The sequence below is a fragment of the Hipposideros armiger genome, unplaced genomic scaffold, assembly GCF_001890085.2.
Source record: "Hipposideros armiger isolate ML-2016 unplaced genomic scaffold, ASM189008v1 scaffold_395, whole genome shotgun sequence".
Lineage (NCBI taxonomy): Eukaryota > Metazoa > Chordata > Mammalia > Chiroptera > Hipposideridae > Hipposideros > Hipposideros armiger.
In genome coordinates, this window is record NW_017731745.1 from 1,313,738 (window position 1) to 1,332,397 (window position 18,660).

The 18,660-nt window shown below is 39.4% G+C and overlaps 1 protein-coding gene across 1 annotated transcript in view; it reads right to left on the reverse strand.

Annotated features, from left to right (window-relative positions):
* Positions 1-18,660, reverse strand: part of LOC109393869 (calmodulin-lysine N-methyltransferase-like) — a gene marked incomplete at its 5' end in the record, with an annotated part of 286,769 nt that overhangs the window by 12,549 nt on the left and 255,560 nt on the right. The window contains 2 exons of the mRNA XM_019663546.1: positions 4,222-4,285; positions 11,782-11,856. Coding sequence (XP_019519091.1) covers positions 4,222-4,285; positions 11,782-11,856 — 139 coding nt within the window. The remainder of the gene's footprint in view (positions 1-4,221; positions 4,286-11,781; positions 11,857-18,660) is intronic.

Sequence of the window (18,660 nt, forward strand, 5' to 3'; positions counted from 1 at the left end):
CTCCCCAAGACCCCGACCCAGGCAGCAGACAGGCACCCAGGGGTCCTTCAGCGCCATCTCAGCTCGCAGCGCTGAGCCCACACTCACAAGGCATTTCCCTGACGTGAGCAGAAACAGAGGTTTGTACAGGTGTGGGCAGAGATGTTAGATAAAAAAAAGATGAGGAAATCTGTCAGTGAAAAGAAATGGCTCTTTTAAAAATGGGGGACCATGCTTTATTTACATTGATAGCACTCCTTGTACACAGGCAGGACTCTGGGAAGTTGGCCGTCAATTGGGGCCAGTGTCTGAAGAAGTTAAATGAATTTCACAGTGAGATTTTTGAATTCTTGACCATTGAGTCAGTGGCGATAAGCTGGAGAGCTGTCGATATCGCCGCCCCATCCATCTCCTCGAGGTCCTGGATAAACTCACACTGTCTAGCTGGCTCGGCCCCCCTCCCTGTCCCCAAAGCCATTTCAGAGGAATATTAGTAGATACTATTTGTTGGTTGTCATTTCTGGACTAACGTTCAACTTGCAGGCTGCTGTGGCTATTTCAAATTATATTTGGGTCCTCCGATATCGGGCATTGGTGATGTTCTTTAAAGAACACAATGACAGAGGGTCACCTATCAATCATCAGCAACAAGAAGCCACTCGCTGGAGGGAAGAAGGTGGGGGAGGGGAGCAAGGTTGTTTCTTGGAATGAGTAAAATTTGCTGATTTCATTTCTTTTTAATATCTATTCTTTTCATTTTTTTTTTAAAGTTTGCTAGAGAGTCTTTTATAGTATTCTGGCAGGAGTCAAATGTTTTACAGTTTCAATCAGCAAGTTGAGGAAAGCTTCCATTTGGAGCAGATGACAAACATTTCCTGCTGAAATTGTGGGCTGCCTAGGATGACTTCCCAGGCACAGGTGCCCAGTTGGCATTGAATCTAAGCTCAGCCCTGGAATTTGTGATCACCAGGAGCCCATCCTGCTGGCTAAGCTCTCTCCAGGGTCTGTCCCCCTCATTGATGACTCCATGAGAAAAACTGAAAAACAGAGCAACCCCTCCTCTCCATCTACTTTCTTTGCTTCTGGAACTCGGACTCCAGACAGCTGATTTGCCCTAGCTAGAAATCAAAGAACCACAGTCCCCCAAATGATGGAATCCTTTTCTCCCCACAGCCTGACACCTGGACCTTCATGTGGCAGTAATTCCATTTGCCATCTCATAGTAATCTCTCTCCCTTCACACAGTGCATGCTGTCTAGAGTAAAAAGTATCATCTTCATCCAGGTAGACAATCCTCCTGTAACCCATGCAGGGCCTGCTGCAGGTAAGCAGGATATGGGTACAGTGGGGATGCTGTATGCGCCCAGTTATGTGCAGAAGTTGTCAAAGTCTAGGTCAGGATAATGGTGTATTCCCTCCCACCAGCATTGCTTCGAGTGACATGCTTGGAAAGAGCCCCCCATATTCTGTACGTACCACAGCCAGAAGGTCTCTCTAGTTCTTCCAGGTAACAAGAGCTATTATAACATATTTTCAGTCAATTGGGCGCTAAAACTTTCCAGTACGTTGACTTGTTCATGCCCCATTTTACAGATGGGAAACTGGCTTTGAAAGATGAACACAGTAAATGGCTATATAGGAAGAACACACATGGGTTTTGTATGCAGATACTTCTGACTCCACCCACTACACTCTAGTTTCGGGGCGCTCCTGGGAATCTGAAGTGTTTGTCGCAAGTGCAGGTTCTGCTGCGCACCCTGAGAACTTCTTGTATTTCCCATTGAATTTGCTGAGCCTTGAATTACCAAGGGCTCTGGACCCACCAGCACAGCCCCAAGTTGTTTCTCTGTGAGCCTCTTGTGGCACCATTAGCCTTTGGGCCACAAAACCATGGAGGAGTTGTCTGGGCTCAAGAAAACATGAAAAGCAGCTCTAACTGTATTGGGATAAAACCTTTACCATTATCTTAGTCTTGGACTGAGACTTCCACAACACATTCACTCAGCAGGAAGCATAAAAGCTCTGGGAGCTAAGGAGAGTTCAATTTTTCCTCTGGATACCCCCACGCTCTGGGAAACCTACCAGCCCACTGGCACAGGATCTGGAGCAGCTGGTCACTGCCAAGTCTACCTGACCCTTCTAGAGTCCACCTGGGTGGGTGTCCAGGCAGTGCAAGCACTCTGCTTCCCAAGACCTCTTGATAGGGATGAGACTCCTGGGTGGTAATTTTCTTATGCCCACGTGCCATCCACCGCGTGGATTTCCCCCTGACGGTGGGTCTCTTATCCCTTAGGACAGAATGCCTGGAAACCTTGTGTATCATGCCTCCCATGCAGGGCCTAAGCAAGGCCCCCTACTCCTATTTTTAGTGCTGCAGTTTGGTGCGGGCCCCTCCGATTTGGCCTCCCCACTCCTCACAAAGCATGAGTAAGTACTGGCCTTCTCAGAGCTAAGGGTGAGTATCAGCTGTCAGTAGGAGGGCGGCTGTCTTTGCTCAGAGGGGGCTGCAGTGTGGAGCCACACTTCAGGCCAGGGGGGAGTACGGTTCAGGGTGTAATAGAGGGTACAGGAGAGCTTCTGAGGATTCCAGCCCAATCTGCATTTAGGTCTATTCATAGCTTGGGCAGTTTTCTATTGTAAATCATTCTCATGATTCTCATGATTTACAATAGATTCTGGGTAAATCATGCAAATCGGCTGCAAAAAAATTGAAGTATTTGCCACAAATAGGCTTTGAAGGGGTGTTGGTGATGAGTGAAGTACTGTTTGTTCGGTGTGAGATCCAGGAGTCCTTGAAAGCATTGCATTTATGTATGATGATACATTTTCATAGAGGACTTTACATCCAAGAATCTCAGTACCCTCTCTGAAAATCATGATCTTCAAAGTACTCACAAGAATCACCCAAGTTTCACAGGCAGGGATGAAGAGACCCCCCCCCTCCCAATTTCTTATTCTACCCTCAGCTTGGGCTGCTCACTGACCATGACAGCAACCATCAATAGCTTGCCACATGCTCCTTCCTTGCCTCAAGACTTACTACCCACCTCACAGAGGGAATTGAGGAGGCCAATTTAACTTAATTGATTACCACTTACAAAGCTGTGGTTACTCCTCTGAGAGGCCTATTTAAAGTTTCTGAGCTATAGAGAGATAACAAAATAAAAAGCAACAGTGTAAGGCAAAGGATGATTATCAAATTGCTCTGGGAACTTTCAACTTGTGAAAGAGATATAAAAGAAAGATTGAAAGGTATTAGTCTATAAGTCTCACCGAGGTCAGCAAGACAAGAGCAAACCCTTGTTTTAAAAAGTCTTTAGAAACAAAACTTAAGAAAGTATGTTAAATGCACACATGCACGCGTGCACACACACACACATACTCACTCTAAAGTCCTTTCTCAAATAAATGTGAGTTCCTGTCTTAGACTGCATTGACATTGTTAACCTATTTTAAATTCCTATGGCACAGCAAGAGTCTTACATACTCATAAGATTTTTTTTTTTAAATGCATGAGCTTTAAACTCGTTTTCTTACTTTAAATAGACGTATATTAACTCTCCGTTTAGGCTGCAGGACCTCCTAGCTTAGTATAACAGCCCAACAAAATAAGAGTGGATACAAACTCTGTAATTTACTCACAGGCATAAATGGATATATAAATGTAAAAACGTGCACAATATTTTATGCCATGCTTGGCTTCATTGTGACCTAATGTTTATAATATGTAAATAATGGCTTCCTTTTAAAGCAAAGAACTTTTAATACGCAGATTCATCTGAAGTCCTTTTTCTTTCATATAAACAGAAATAGAGAGAGAGAAAAATGTTCTTTTGCAATAAATAAACACCCAATGACAAAGGTTACCATTGAAAGGATTTAAAAATGACAGAAGTCAACAGAAAACTTTCAATATCGTACTTCTACTTTAATATGAAGATACTGCTATCAAAGGAAAAGACTCAAGAAATTCTTTGATAAAAATAATCTCACACTATCTTTGAAGCGGTTTCATTTATTTTACTACCCACTGTGTTCCTTATCAGAAGGCCAAGGGTAAGAAGTTTCCTAGTTATGATTAGGGAAGAATCTGATAGATCAGAAGACCCAATTGAAGTTGGACATAATAAGTATTAAAGTATTACATGACATTAATCCTGCCATTCCATTACTCTCTCCATCTTTGTGCGCAGACTAATTATTCGGAAGCCAGTGTTCAGGAGAAAACAGAAACATACTTACCCTGGGCTGAAGTAATCTCTTGATTGCATCAACAAGGCTGGCTCTGTACTGGTCCAGAAACAGGCTGACATTGAGAAGAGAGCAGAATCCAGATTAAACTGGGGTTTCCAGCTTGATGATACTAATGGCGATAAGTACAGGGCTAATTACACATGTTTACTCAATACGAAAAAAGAGAAATTGTTTCCTTCTATTCAAGTGTCTTACTGGGAAAAAGAAGATATTGAGGTCAGTAGTCTCCAACCAAAGCCAAGCCGTCAACAGGCAGTGGGCCAGGATACACACACGACAGAAATGTGTGTTAATGTTAAAGGAACAATTTCGAAGCTGCTATTTGGGGTTCCAGCTTCCTGTCACTGGAGCTTAGTCTCTGTAGACCTGGGCCCTCTGCCCACCAAGGCTGCTGTAAGGCCACCCTCCATAAACAAGCCACCAGCCCTATTACACCCAAACCACAGAGCAGACCTCAGGTGCTGATGGTTTTTAGTGACTAGGGACAGCACTGAGGTTAGATTCAACCAGTGACCTAAGACTAAGTGGCTCCAAAAACAAAGACAAGATTTAGGCTCTGTGTCATGGAGACCTGGGCAACTCTGAATTTTTCTCCCTTGATCTTCATGTTGGTTTTTTCTACTTCACTGTCTGTCTTTTTTATCCTCTGGTCTTTTGAGAATTTCTGTTGCTGCTCTGTCACCCCTTTGGCTGGGTCAGTCTGACCCTGTTTTTTCCAGGCTTTAACTTGGAAGCTTATGACAGAGTTTCCTTATCTGGGGCTTGCAGGCTAGCATCCCATGATGGGCCTCAGCGGGGGCCCCTATTCCCATTTCTAATGCTGCACTTTGGTGCAGGCCCTTCTGACTTGGCCTCCCCACTTCTCACATAGCACGAGTAAGTACCGCCTATTCTAGGGCCCTGCCTCCTCCTTCTCAGAGCGAGAAGGTGATACAGATAAGTATCAGCTGTTGGTAGGAGGGCTGCTGTGTGGAGCCACGCTGCAGGCAAGGGGGGAGTGTAGTTCATGGTTTAATAGAGCTCTGTCACCTTGGGCAAGTCACTTCACATGAGGCCTCTGTTCCTTTGTCAATAAAGGCCCACCTATGTGGCTGTGGTGGGGATCAAATTCATAATATATGTTAGTTGACAAGTATTTGTTGATCACCTACTACATGCTAGGTGCTGTTTTAGGCATTAGAGATAAGCTATGAATAAGACCAAGTTCCCATCCTCAAGGAGCTTCCAGTCTGTATTCGCTTATGCATCACTTGTTCTAGCACAGTGTACACACACAGAAGGGACTCAATAAATGTTTGCTTGCTGCCTGGCTGGCAGATCAACACAGTCCTTAAAATTGAGGTGCTTATGTAGGGTGTTAGTTTCAATGGTCCTAAAATAGGCTGCACACATTCCTTTACTGGTATTATAAAGGAAGAATCAACATTTAGGTAGTTTCACCAGACTAGGTTCTCTGCCAATTCTTTCATTTGAGAAGGAGGAATGGGGAGAGACATTTATGAGAAGTTTCCAAGAAGTCAGTACTTGGGTTTCACCATGACATGAGAGAAGGTTCTTCTACCAAAGGATGTTTTAGGCAACGGAAAAAAGAACACTTTTCAGATGAGCTAGGAATCATGTCTAGAATGGGACCCTTACTTATCTCATTCCATCCACCAATCAGGATAGCCTGATTATTACCCACAGGAAAATTTTATCATTCCATACAAAAACATACTTAAACCTTAGAGCACAGAATGTGTCTAATTCAAATGCTATAACAATTTGCCTTTAAGTCATATTTATCAGCAATTAATAACCATTAAGGATTGATAAGAAAGAATCAGGGGGTGACCAGTTAGCTCTGTTGGTTAGAGCGTGGTGCTGATAGCACCAAAGTTGCCGGTTTGATCTCTGCATGGGCCCCTGTGAGCTGCACCCTCCTTAAAAAGAATCAACTATGCCATTGTAGCATGAAAGCAATGTGTAACCAATGACCGTGGCTGTTCCCCAATAAAATTTAAAAAGAAAAAAAAAATCAAACTGTATCTAAGTGTTTTACATTTTTTCTCTTCAGGACTATGTACCTATTTTTTAGGGAGATAATAATATTCTAAAGCTTTAATAATTAAGCTTTCTGGTTTTGCTTTTTAAGAAGACTATCATTGTGAGAAAATGTCTCTGTCATGTACTCAGGCCTATTTGAGCTCTGGCTGGTTGGGATAATAGATTAAGCATAAAACCATGCTCAGGGGGCCAGCCAAGTGGTGCGTTGGTTAAGAGCTGGCTTGGAACGCCAGAGGGTCCTGGTTCGGATCCCATATGTGAGGGCCAGTGACACTGCCCTCTACAGCTAAGATGCTGAACAACAGCTCAACCTGGAGCTGGGCTGCCGTGAGTCGCCTGCACCATGTAGGCTGCAGCCCCTGCTGCAGTGGGCTGCCATGGGCTACCGTATGTAGCCAGCAGCCAGCATGAGCGGCCAGCAGCCGCAGTGAGCGGCCGTCCAGAAGCCGGCGACTGATCTGCCTCGCCCGGGAAGAGCGCAATGATGGTGCCAACTTGGGCCAGTGAAGCAACGTCCTCCACAACTAGACTGAAGAACAAAAGGACAGCAACTTGTCTGTTCCCCTTCCTCCAATTCCCCAGCGCTGTTCCCAACCCCTAATTCCCCAATAAAAATCTTAAAAAAACAAGAAAAACACAAACCATGCTCAGTTTAAACCTGTGCAGCCTAAGAGCTGGTAAGATTGTTAGAATAAATAAACAGCATCTTCAAAGCTGTGTTTAAAACATAACCTTATAAAATACTATTTCTACTTAACGTTGGTGATGGTGATACACATATTAACATCACAGCTTCCTAGAAAATGCAGCTTAACACACAGGACACATTCCAAACGGTTATTTGAAAGATAGTGTTGTCTATTCCATCACTCCACATCAGATTTCCCAAAAGTAATCATTGTGGTTCTCTAATAGGTCTTTATTCCACGCAAGCTCACCTTTCTCCTTGGCCCTGATGCAGAATTTATAACACTTTATAGGATACATCATGCGAGCAATTTCAATGTGCTTTAGTAGGAGTGATATATAATCTCCTGAAAATTCACCCCTTAAATAAGTCCTAATGGGCTCAGAGAACAGAAGTAGCTTAAGTGGATCTATTAAAAAAGGCTGAGTGGGTCAGCGATTGGGATGGAGATACTGTTTCAACTCTCCCTTCAGTTACTGATCAAAAGACATTGACCGTCCGTCTAGTTTGGCCATTAAAACACACACACACACACACACACACACACACACACACACACACGCCCTGTATATTTCACTTGTGGAATCAACACTTGCTTTGTTCTATTGATCTGAATCACAGATTTTATGACAAAGAAAAAAGGTGCAGGGCCATTTTCGTCACCTCCCTTAGAATCAGAGTTTTATGCAGAGCACTGAGCATTTACAACACCTCTCATAGGGTAATTAAGTAGTGCAGAGAACAAGGAGGCATTTCTCTGTCACTTTCCACAGAAAGGAAGACCTCTATGTAATTTTCAAGGTGCAATGGGCTAAGTTAAATTCACTGTTTCAGATTAACTTTCAGCGGAAGAATGGCCTCTATCAGTAGTTATCAATTGATTGTTGTGGGAGCTGGCACGGATGCCATATTCTGATCTCATTTGGCTCTGCCCATAGATAGCAAGATCTTTGGCATTTTGTATATCTTCTTTGTGCCTGAGTTTCCTCAGGAGGTGAAAGGGCTGAGTACAGGTGGGTTAAAGATCTTTTCAGGTGTAAAGGTCTGTGAGCTGTGATTTAGAATAATTATCCGCGATCACAGCATCTGGAAGAAAACAAAGAAATTCTAGAGCCTATTTTGAGGAAGAAAAATTTTTTTTTTCACAAAAACACTTTAAAACCCAAACTTTTTCATCATTGCTAGTAAAATAAAAAATGATGAAAATAGAAACAACCAACCATACATAGTAGGAATGCTGAGAGAGCAAGTGAGGTGATGTACCTCGCCCCATTTCTTTCCAGTCTCAGGCTGCAGGCATGCAGATACAGTGCTGACTGTCCTACATACCTAGCTCCATGCGTCAGGCTTATGGGTGGCATTTCAGATTTGCTTTCCAAGCCTTTAGAGAATTCAAATGTACAGAATCATTTTCATTTTCGCATTGCTACAATAAACTGGAAAGCCATCAAACACGGAATGAAAGCGTTCATTTGATTAAAAAAGAAAAAACACAAAAAAACAAAAACCAACAACCTTACTTCCAGACTCTTAGATAACTGATTGAACAGGAGTCTGGAAAAGCAGGCTTAAAATTAGCAATCACTCACTAGTCTAAACTCTGCAAGGACTGGGCTGGTCTACATCCCAGCAGAAAGGAACTCTTACATTAAATTCAACATTAAACAACTCAACCAAGAAACTTAATAGGAAGGTTTTTGTATTTTTTTCCTACACCTGTGGTTAAATATTCTAATATTTTGATGTTTGTCAACAGCATCCTTTTGCAGGTGTGGCTGTACCTCAATTTTTCCTTGTGTTTATTTCCAAGTTGACATTTTACATGTTATTTAGGAACTGTTGAACCATGAAACTATATTTCATTGTCAAAAATGCTGAATGGTGAAGTAATGACTAGCTTTCACAGTTTGCCTTTTTATTTTATAATCTAGCTGAGCTAATAATTTAGATGTGAACCAAGGGACTGTCTCTTCTGGGAAATAAGTTATTTCCCCCCATTGCTCACAGGTTTATGAATGTTTGAATGTAAATATATGAATATATGAATGATTTGAGAACACAAACGTATCACCGCTTGTTGTAATCATGTGCATTTTCCTTGAACCACAGTGTGGGTTTGGAACAGGTCTGTGAATAGGGCTTGTTTTCATGTAAATGGGATCAAGCAGCACCACTGGTTACCTATTCAGGGAATCAGACAATGCCACCCTTGCTGGAAATGCTTCCGTACGAATTTAATCCATGTACCTAATATTTGAACTGCAACTCTTGCTTCATATTCCTGTGGCCTCATCCAGATCTCATTGACTGACAATGACTAAAGGATGGTGTGAGACTTAACCTGATCTATTTATGTGTGGCACCTATTTTTGGCACAGAGTATTTCAGGTTTCATCTTGGAGGTAGTGTCTAAAGGGAGCTTTCTCTTCCTCCTCTGTGACATTCTAAACAAACAAACAAACAAACAAACAAACAAACAAACAAACAAAAAACCCAGCATGGTGTGCCTGCCTGCCTGCCCCTAAAAGCCACACCCAGGCAGTGACTCTGATAGGGAAACATCAAACCAACAGGACATAAAGAACTCATGGAACCCTGGGCTTCCCTGCTATATGCACAACATGCAGATTATAAACCTCACTGTACTTTCTAAGTTTCTAAGCAGCTTACCCGTCCCTGTGAATATGAAGAGACACCATTACCAAAGCATTTCTTTTGGAAATAATATCAGCACTGCAGTGAGAGTAGCTTAATGTTTCACATTTACAAATGGCAAATTATAAACAGGCTGACATTCTGGCACTTAGAAGACTAGGAAAAAAAAAACCAACCACCTTAATTCATGCATAGAAAAGCCATTTATAAAATGAAACTTGGTATATTTAGTTCATTTGAATTCATAAATTCTCACATAGCCACTGGATATGTGTGTGTGTGGTGTGTATACACATTGTATTATATGTTACGTATTTGTAATGAAAGCCTTAACTGAATATGCATTATGTATATCAGTTGTACGTGACCTTGTTGTTGGCTAGGGAAAAAGGACTATTTTTCAAACATGTTGTGTGGCTATTTTTAACCTGAGAACATTAATCAGAGAAGAGCTTAAATCTTACTTCCTCTGCTTGTCTCTCTGGTACAAATAGGATGACATGGTGTGAGGGTCCATTACACAAGGTATGACACAGCCAGACTGTTTTGATATCTGTGCAAAGGACAAATTTAATTCTTAACTCTCTTAGCCCGACCTGACTTTCCGCACATAATCAGAGCCCGTCCATGTGCGACCCTCGTGTAAACCTCCAAGGAGCTGCTGCCCTCCTTCCCTCGTTCCGCTGCTCCCTGATCTGACCTTCATGCTTAATCTGATCTAATCCCAGCAGCATTATCTTCATCTGTGCAGTGAAACTTGGAGGACCCTTTTCATATTTGGGGTGGAAAGGCATTTACTTAAATTACTTGCTTACATCATATGCTGAGGTTTTAGTTCCTTATTTTTGATTAGATGAGGGGTGTAACATTGAGAGACAATATCAACGATTAATCAGGAATCTGTTTCTCCCTTTCTGGGAATAGGTTTTCTGAAATTGGGTTCCAAGAGACTAAAAGGGCCATGGAAAACTAGAAAACCTCAGCTAAAAATAAGACAAAATATTTGAAGTGTTTTTCAGAAGAAAAAAAGAAAGCAAGTCTAATTTCATTGATTTAGGTAGAAAAGTTACCCATTGAAAAGCGTATTTAATAATAATAATTAATAATAATACTACTAATAAAGAGTTCCTGAAAATTTCATTCCATTCATTCAACTCCCTGATAGGAAGTCTTCTCCCTGTTCTTGATCTTTCGATTGGGTTTATCAACATAATAGAAGTTCTTCAGAACTTGAACTTGTGTTTTCAAATCTAAAGTATCATTAAAAAACATCATGATAAAAATACAAATAAGAGCTTACAGGGAAAATACTTGTGAATTGTCAATGTTTCCCATATGCTGAAATAATTATTCAACAGGCATGAAGAAAATATATAAGATTAGTTGAAATCATTATTGAGGCTTGATACATAAACATTTTCTGTTTTTCGTTGCAAAAATGCGTCACGACTTTTCCGACAACCCAATATTTATCTTGTAACTTAGGGTCAGGCTTTCATTAGCAATAAGTAGATTGGGCTAAAAGAGAAGACCAAATATGTGAATTATTTGTAAAAATATTACAGAGATTTTAATATTATTATTTGCATAACAATAAAATGTAATTTTATAATTTTTAGGGTATGCATAATTAAATATCATAATTGAATACACGGGAAATATTAGCAAACATACATTTTGAGAGAAGCTATTTCCCTAAAGATATTCCACAGATATGTTTATTTGCTGGAGCATATATATGTGTGCACACATACATATATTCCCTTATATCAATAGTCAGATCTCTCCTAAGAAGTAAGCTAATTGAGCTGTTTGTGTTGATAAACTCCTTTTTCTCCAGACTATTCCTCTCTGAGCCATAATTATTTGCAATTTGCCTAAGTCGTCCATTTACTGATACGTCAAGCATGAAACAGAGGCAATTCCAGAAAATGGAAATGCTTCTCAAAATCAATCTTTGGGAAATAATGTGGTAGAAGTTACTGTGTGATAGAAGACTACCTTCTAACTGTCACATGGAGATGAATATTAATTTGTTGAGGTTAAGGTGGCTTTGTGCTTCATTTGTTGACTTTGCTTAGCCGTCAGCAAAGCAGCACAGCCCAATTACTCCAGCAAAGCTATTTTTTCTAACAGTTTTATGATTTTTATGTACTTACCAGTCAGCACACATAACTATGTCAAAATGTCCTTCCAGTTGAGAGACATCTGTCTCATTATCCCATCGTAAAACGCTTGAAAAGAAAAAGATTTTTAAAATTATACTTGGGTTGTTTTTTTTTTACTTTTGATTTTGAGCTATTAACATTATTTTTTTTGTGTGTGTGCCACTTGAAATTATTTAAAAGGTATATACAAATTATTTAAAAAGGTATAATAAAAAAACTCGGAATGTAACTCTGTTCTATATTTTATTTAGTCTTCAAATCTAGACTAGAAAGAATTCTCTATTTAAATACATAGTTAAAGTTTTGCTAGTTTTTATAGGTTTTTGGAGGTGAACTAGAGAAAAGTATCTTTACCATAATCATTAGAATGAGTCTGGACTCTTAACATCAATGAGGTATATATTAAAATCAATGTATTCCCCATCTGACTAGAATAAAATTTATAAAAATAAATGGTGAGGAACTTAGTGTATATCCACATTGCCTGGCATGTCAGTTGCATTTCTTATTTATGAAATAATCAATTTGGCAAGATGGAAGAAAAGCCAATTTTCGTTTAGTAGTTCTCAGGTTTTAGGCACATTTTAAAATTCACTTACCCTGATACTTAGTCTCCAAAAGGGGATCAGGTCTTAAACTCACCAAAATCTCCACATTTCTCAATTTAGGTCAGTTCTTAGTCCTCATCTTACTTAATCTATCTGCTTGGAACTCTCCTATGAACTCCAGATTCATATATCCAACTTCCTATTTTAATATTTCCACTTGGATGTCTAACAGACATCTCAAACCTAATGTGTCTAATATTGAATTCTTCCCCAAATTCATTTCATTCACAGTCTTTTTCATCTTGTCAATTAATTCCATCTTTCCAGTTGCTCAGGCCAAAAATCTTGGCCCACATTGCCAGGAAATGCAGTTAGTCCTACCCTTGAAATATATCAAAAATCCAACTTTTCTCTATCTCCACTGCTCCCTCCCCGGAAAAAACTACCATCACCTCTCATCTAAATTATTTCATAGTCACCTAAACGGTCTCCCTACTTCCACCCATCACCCTACAATCTCTACTCAAGAGAGCAGCCAGAATAACCCTTTTAAGACATACATCGCATCATGAGACTTCTCTACTTACTCCCTTGTAATGGCTCCTTTCTTCACTCAGAGTAAAACCCAGTCCTTACAATGACCTGTAACACCCTGTTCAATCCAGTTACCATGCTGACCTCATCTCCTATTACTCTCCCTGGTGCTTTTTGCTCTAGCAACATGGTCTTCTTATGATTTCTTGAGTACATCAGGCATGCATGCTTCTGCCTTAGGGTCTTTAAACTGGCTGCTTCCTCTGTGTGAATGCTCTCCTTCCAGCTATTCCCCAAGACTCATTCCCTCACCTCCTTCAAGTCTTTGCTCAAATGTTGTACCTTTTCAGGGACACCTACCCTGATTATTCTACTTAAAACTGCAGTCGTTCATTTCCACTCCAGTACTCTTGAACCCCTTAACATGCTCTTCATTTTTTATAGCAGTTATTACCCTTCAGTGTGCTATATAACTAAATTATTAATTTATTCTCTCTTTCTCCAGTAGAACATCAGCACCACAGGGACAGGGATTTTAAAAATCTGTTTTGTACCATGATGTATTTTCATTACCGAGAACAGTCCCTGACACATAACAGTTGTTCAATAAATATATTATATGAACATATTAGCAATACGTAGATTGGGCTAAATGTGTAAATGTACCTAGCATAGTGTCTGGCACATAAAAGGCACTCAAGAAATAGAGGTTTCTATATTAAGTTGTCCTCTGAATAGAATGTGTATTATAGCCAGACATCGAGGCCAAGTAAAAGGCTTTCTGAGGATTTCTGCATTTCGCAAGGATAGAGTAACAAGGACCTCACTTACCCTACCGCCTGAAGCAAACCTCCGCCCCCCCCCAAACTACACAAAATACATAGGACAATGGTTTTTAAGACACTAAAAAATGAGTAAAATGAGCAAAATGAAGATAGCCATCCTTGAGAGAGGAGGCAAAAATGAAGTGAGGCTTACCATTCCCCATGTGACTGCCTTGAGAGAGTTTCCAGGCCACAGCACAGGGAGGGAGAACTAAGGTGGGACCAGATGGTCTCCCTGAACCAAAGAGATGGAGCTGAGAGTCTGAGGAAACCAAGGCAGTTACAGTTCCCAGTACAGAGTACCAGGTAGGAAAGTGAATTCCGAAGATCTGTGGATAGTGCCCCTGGAGTATCTGCAGAGTACTGATTGGTACACGTATATGAGGAAACTACTTAAAGATGCGGAAAGAACCATCTGAGAGGGTTGGAGGGAACTGGTCAGGAATAGTACCTGTTCCCACAGCCAGACTAGAAAACCTTATAATACACAGGGCACTGAGTAGAGTCCTCGGCTGGGTCTTGTCTCAGTAGTGGGGAATAATTAGCCCTAGATGAAATGCTCCTCTGCTTCTGCCTAACAAATCTTAAAAGCAAGACCAAAAATGATTGAATGATTTCAAAATGACTGTGTCCCAGAACAGAACTCAAAAACATTTACAGGAGTACAAAAACATTCAGATGCCAATAAGGTAAAATTTAAAACACCTGGCATACAATCAAAGATTACCAGACATGCAAATATTTGAAATAATACCACTCATAATAAGGAGATAAATCAAACAATTGAACACATCTAAACCTTACACAGATATCAGAATTAGCAGACAAAGGCATTAATATAGTTATGATAATGGTATTCATTTTATTTAAAAAGTTGAATAGAGTTAAGAAAGATATTTTTAATATCCCAGATTAAACTTTTAAAGATGAAAACTACAGCGTCTGAGAGGAAAAATATATTAGATGGGATTAACAACAAAAATACATTAGATATCATAGAAGGAAAGATTAGTAAACTTGAAGACAAAGCAATACAAAGTATTCAAAATGAAATACAGAGAGGAAAAAAGAATAGAAATAAAAAGAGCATCAATGAGTGAGGTGTGGGGCAAATTTAAGTGGTCTAATACATGTATAATTGGAGTCCCCAAAGTACAGAAGAGAGAAGGAGGCAGAAAAATATTTGAAGAAATAATGGTGGAAATATTTCCAAATTTAATGAAAACTATTAATCCACAGATCAAGAAATTCCAATAAACTCCAAGCACAAGAAACACACAGACACAAACTACAAGGCACATAATAATCTAATCAAATTGTCCAAAAGCATTGATAAAGAGAAAATCTGAGAAGAACCTAGAGGGGGAAAAAAAAGACACATTATATACAAATAAAGATAAGGATGACAACATATTTCTTGTGAGAAATATGCAAATCAGAAGACAGCGTAGTGCTTTAAAGTGCAGAAAGGGGAAAAAAAAGTCAACCTAGAATTACATAGCCATTAAAATATATTTTTTTAAAAAAGAAGATAAAATTGATGTTTTCAGATATCTATCTGCTATCTCTTACTACTCCTCTGTTTTCTTTCCTTCCCACATACAGTTCTTTCTCTGGAATGGCCCCCATATTTGCTCACCATTTCCCACTCTCATCAGGCCTGGACTGTCTCTTTCCCCTTCTCTGGAACCACTGAGGTGACTTTAAAAGCAAAAACCCATTTTTATTGGAAAATGAAACACTAAAACAGAAAGACCACATGAAACAAATACATGCCTTAATCAACTATTGTGAGGCAAATATCCTTGTAACTATCATTCAGATGAAGAAAGGGAACTTTTACTTGGCACCTCAGAAGTCCCTTTACATGCTCTTTTCCACTCACTTCTCCCTTTACCCCAATGCAATGACTTCCCAACTGGTCTTTCCCCCTCTAGCCTCTCCCCATTCATCATACCAGATAACTAAATGTGCCTGGACACATCTTTTCTACTTCTATGCCTTCATTATCCCCCCTCACCCCCCCCCCAGCGTTTTCATGCCTAGAATGCCCTCTTCAACTGCTTTTCTTCCCTTACCTTTCATTTGCTAAATCACAGCTCAAGAGCCACCTCCTACATGAAGCTTTCTCAGATTCCTCTACCTTGAACTGGCTGATAGTCTCTTTATACTTACATAGCATGTTTAACCCAATTAGAGAGTCTCTGACTTATATCCTGGTAGCTGGACAAGCGTCTATCTCTCATCTGGATAGCTTGAGGTCCTGAAGGCAAAAACCTCACCTCACTCATCTTTATAATCTCTAAAGAACACATCGCAGTGCCCCCTACACAGAGCAGATTCTAAATTACATTTTGTTACACTGAATCAAATAACACAAGTTGGACTAGAATAGCAGCTAACTTAGTGAAATACTTTGGGCAAAAAATGTTATTCATTAGCAAAATTAATTCCATGCCCTTATTTAGAGAAAAGTGTATATAAGACAGATATAGAAGAAAAAAAAAGTCCAAAACAAAACAAGGCAATTCAATAAAAGAGATTCAAGTAATATTTCTAGATCTCCATTTTTTTGGACTGCTTTGAAATTAGTGTTTCTAACCTGGGATAGTGTTGGTATTTGGGACAGGACAATTCTTGATATAATGGACCATCAGCTGCATTATAAATATTTATAACCTCTGCTCTCTCCAGTATTAGTAATAACCTTTAGTTATTGTGACAACCAAATAAAAATCTCCATTACAAATGGGTGCTGAGATGGACACACAGTCTACCTCTGGTTGAGAACCTCTGGTGGGTTATCTAACAGGCCTCTTCCGCCTCTGATGTGTGCTTCTCCTTGAATCTCAACAACTGAAGGCTATGACTTAAACAAGAAACTAATCAGAACTGCTGCCTTATTTATACAATTTCCCCCTTTTCACTGCCATTCACATCTTCATTAAATGACACCATAAAATCTGAGTCCAAGGTGAGGAATAAAGCCCTCACATGAAAGGTAAAAACATTCTTCTCTAAAGGACAGGTAGCAGGACACCAAGGAAAACTAGTAAAGGGTTTTGAGATCTTGGAATGAAAGGTAGTAATTACTTTACTAATTATATTTTCCATTTCAAATATCTCTGATTCTATGATTATGACAGCTGATTAACTTATATGGTAGCAAAACAAAGTGACAATAAAAAATTAGAATTAGTTCTAATTTCATATCAGATTACAACTATATGCCATTTCCTGTGAAATCACAAAATTCATTATTGCTTTTTGGTGTTTTCATTTGCTTTTCTTCTTTTTCCTGTATATTTCTAATGTATAAACTTGTAAGCACAGTGCATTTTAATATAGGAACTTTGCTATTTCTTGCCAATTTCAAATTATAACTTCCAAAATAACGGGGTAAAAACTGTCCAAATATCGTATTATAGTAGCTACTTAGGGTGACCCATATTAGGTGGTTCCAAAGATAAGAAAAGCCTCCAAATTCTTTTAAGAAGCCAGTATACCAGTGATATGAAAATCTAATAAAGATTGCACGATAAAATTATGGACCAATTTTATTGATGAATATCAACGCAAAAAGCTCAGATGGCATCCTACACTGTTAGTGAGAATGTAAAATGGTCCAGCCTCCCTGGAAAACAGTCTGGAATTCCTCAAAAGGATAAATTGGATTTACCATATGACCACATACACCCAAGAGATGTGAAACTGGTCACAAAAATTTGTACACAAATGTTCACAGCTGCATTCTTCATAAGAGCCAAAAAGTGGAAACAACCCACACGTCCACCAACTGATGAATGGACAAATGAAATGTAGTATATCCATCCAATGGAATATTACTCAGCCATAAAAATTAATGGCACCCTCATACATGTTAAACCTCAAAATATTGTGTTAAGTGAAAGAAGCCAGACATGAAAGACCACATATCTTATGATTCCATTTATGTGAAATGTCCAGACAGACGGAAAGTAGATTAGTGGTTGTTTAGCACTGTGAAGGAGAAAGGGTGGGAGGGAATGGGGAGTGTCTGCTAATGGGGATGGGGTTTCTTGTGGGGGTGATGAAAATGTTCTAAAATTGATTGTGGTGGCTGCGCAACTCTGTGAATATACGAAAAGTCATTGGATTGCATACTTTAAGTGGGTGAATTGTATGGTATGTGAATTATAGGTCAATAAAGTTGTTATTTTAAAAATCCCAGATAATGTGGAGTAGAGTGTGGGAATGGAGTCAATGGAATTGTGATAGATAAATATGATATCGGGGGTGAGAGGGCAGTGGATGGGGGGAGAGGGGTTGTTACTTTGTGAGGGGTGAAAAGGATAACTATTGCATTGTTCTGTACACCTGAAACGAATAAAAAAAAATCCCAGATAACATATTATTAGAATACAGCAGCATGTTAGAAGAAGAATTAAGGCACCATACCAAATGACTAGAAATGCAGAGATGTTTTAATATTAGAAAACCTTTTAATAGGAACTATCATAGTTATAGGTGAAATCAGAAAAACAATTTGATCATCTCTATACATGCTGAAAAGACATCTCCTAAAGTTCCCTATTTATTTATGCTATTTTTTTCAGAAAATAGGAGTCAATAAAAAATTCTTTAACAAGATTTTATATATATATATATATATATATATCTCAACTCAAAAGCTAATGCATATTTAATGGGGAAATATTGGAGGATTCCCAAAAAAGTGTGACTCAAAGATGCCTATCATTTAATATCATTCTGGGAATTTTTACCCAGTAAAATTATACAAAAGAAAAAGAGAGGTATAAGAATCAGAAAGAACACACCAAACAAACATTTTACTTTAGAAAATAGATAGGCCCTAAAAAGGTAGTATGAAAGGGCCGGCCGAGTGGCTCAGTTGGTTAAGAGCTCGCTCAAGAGTTTGAGCTCTGAGCAACAGCGGTTCGAGTCAGCCCGAGCTGAGCAGCCGT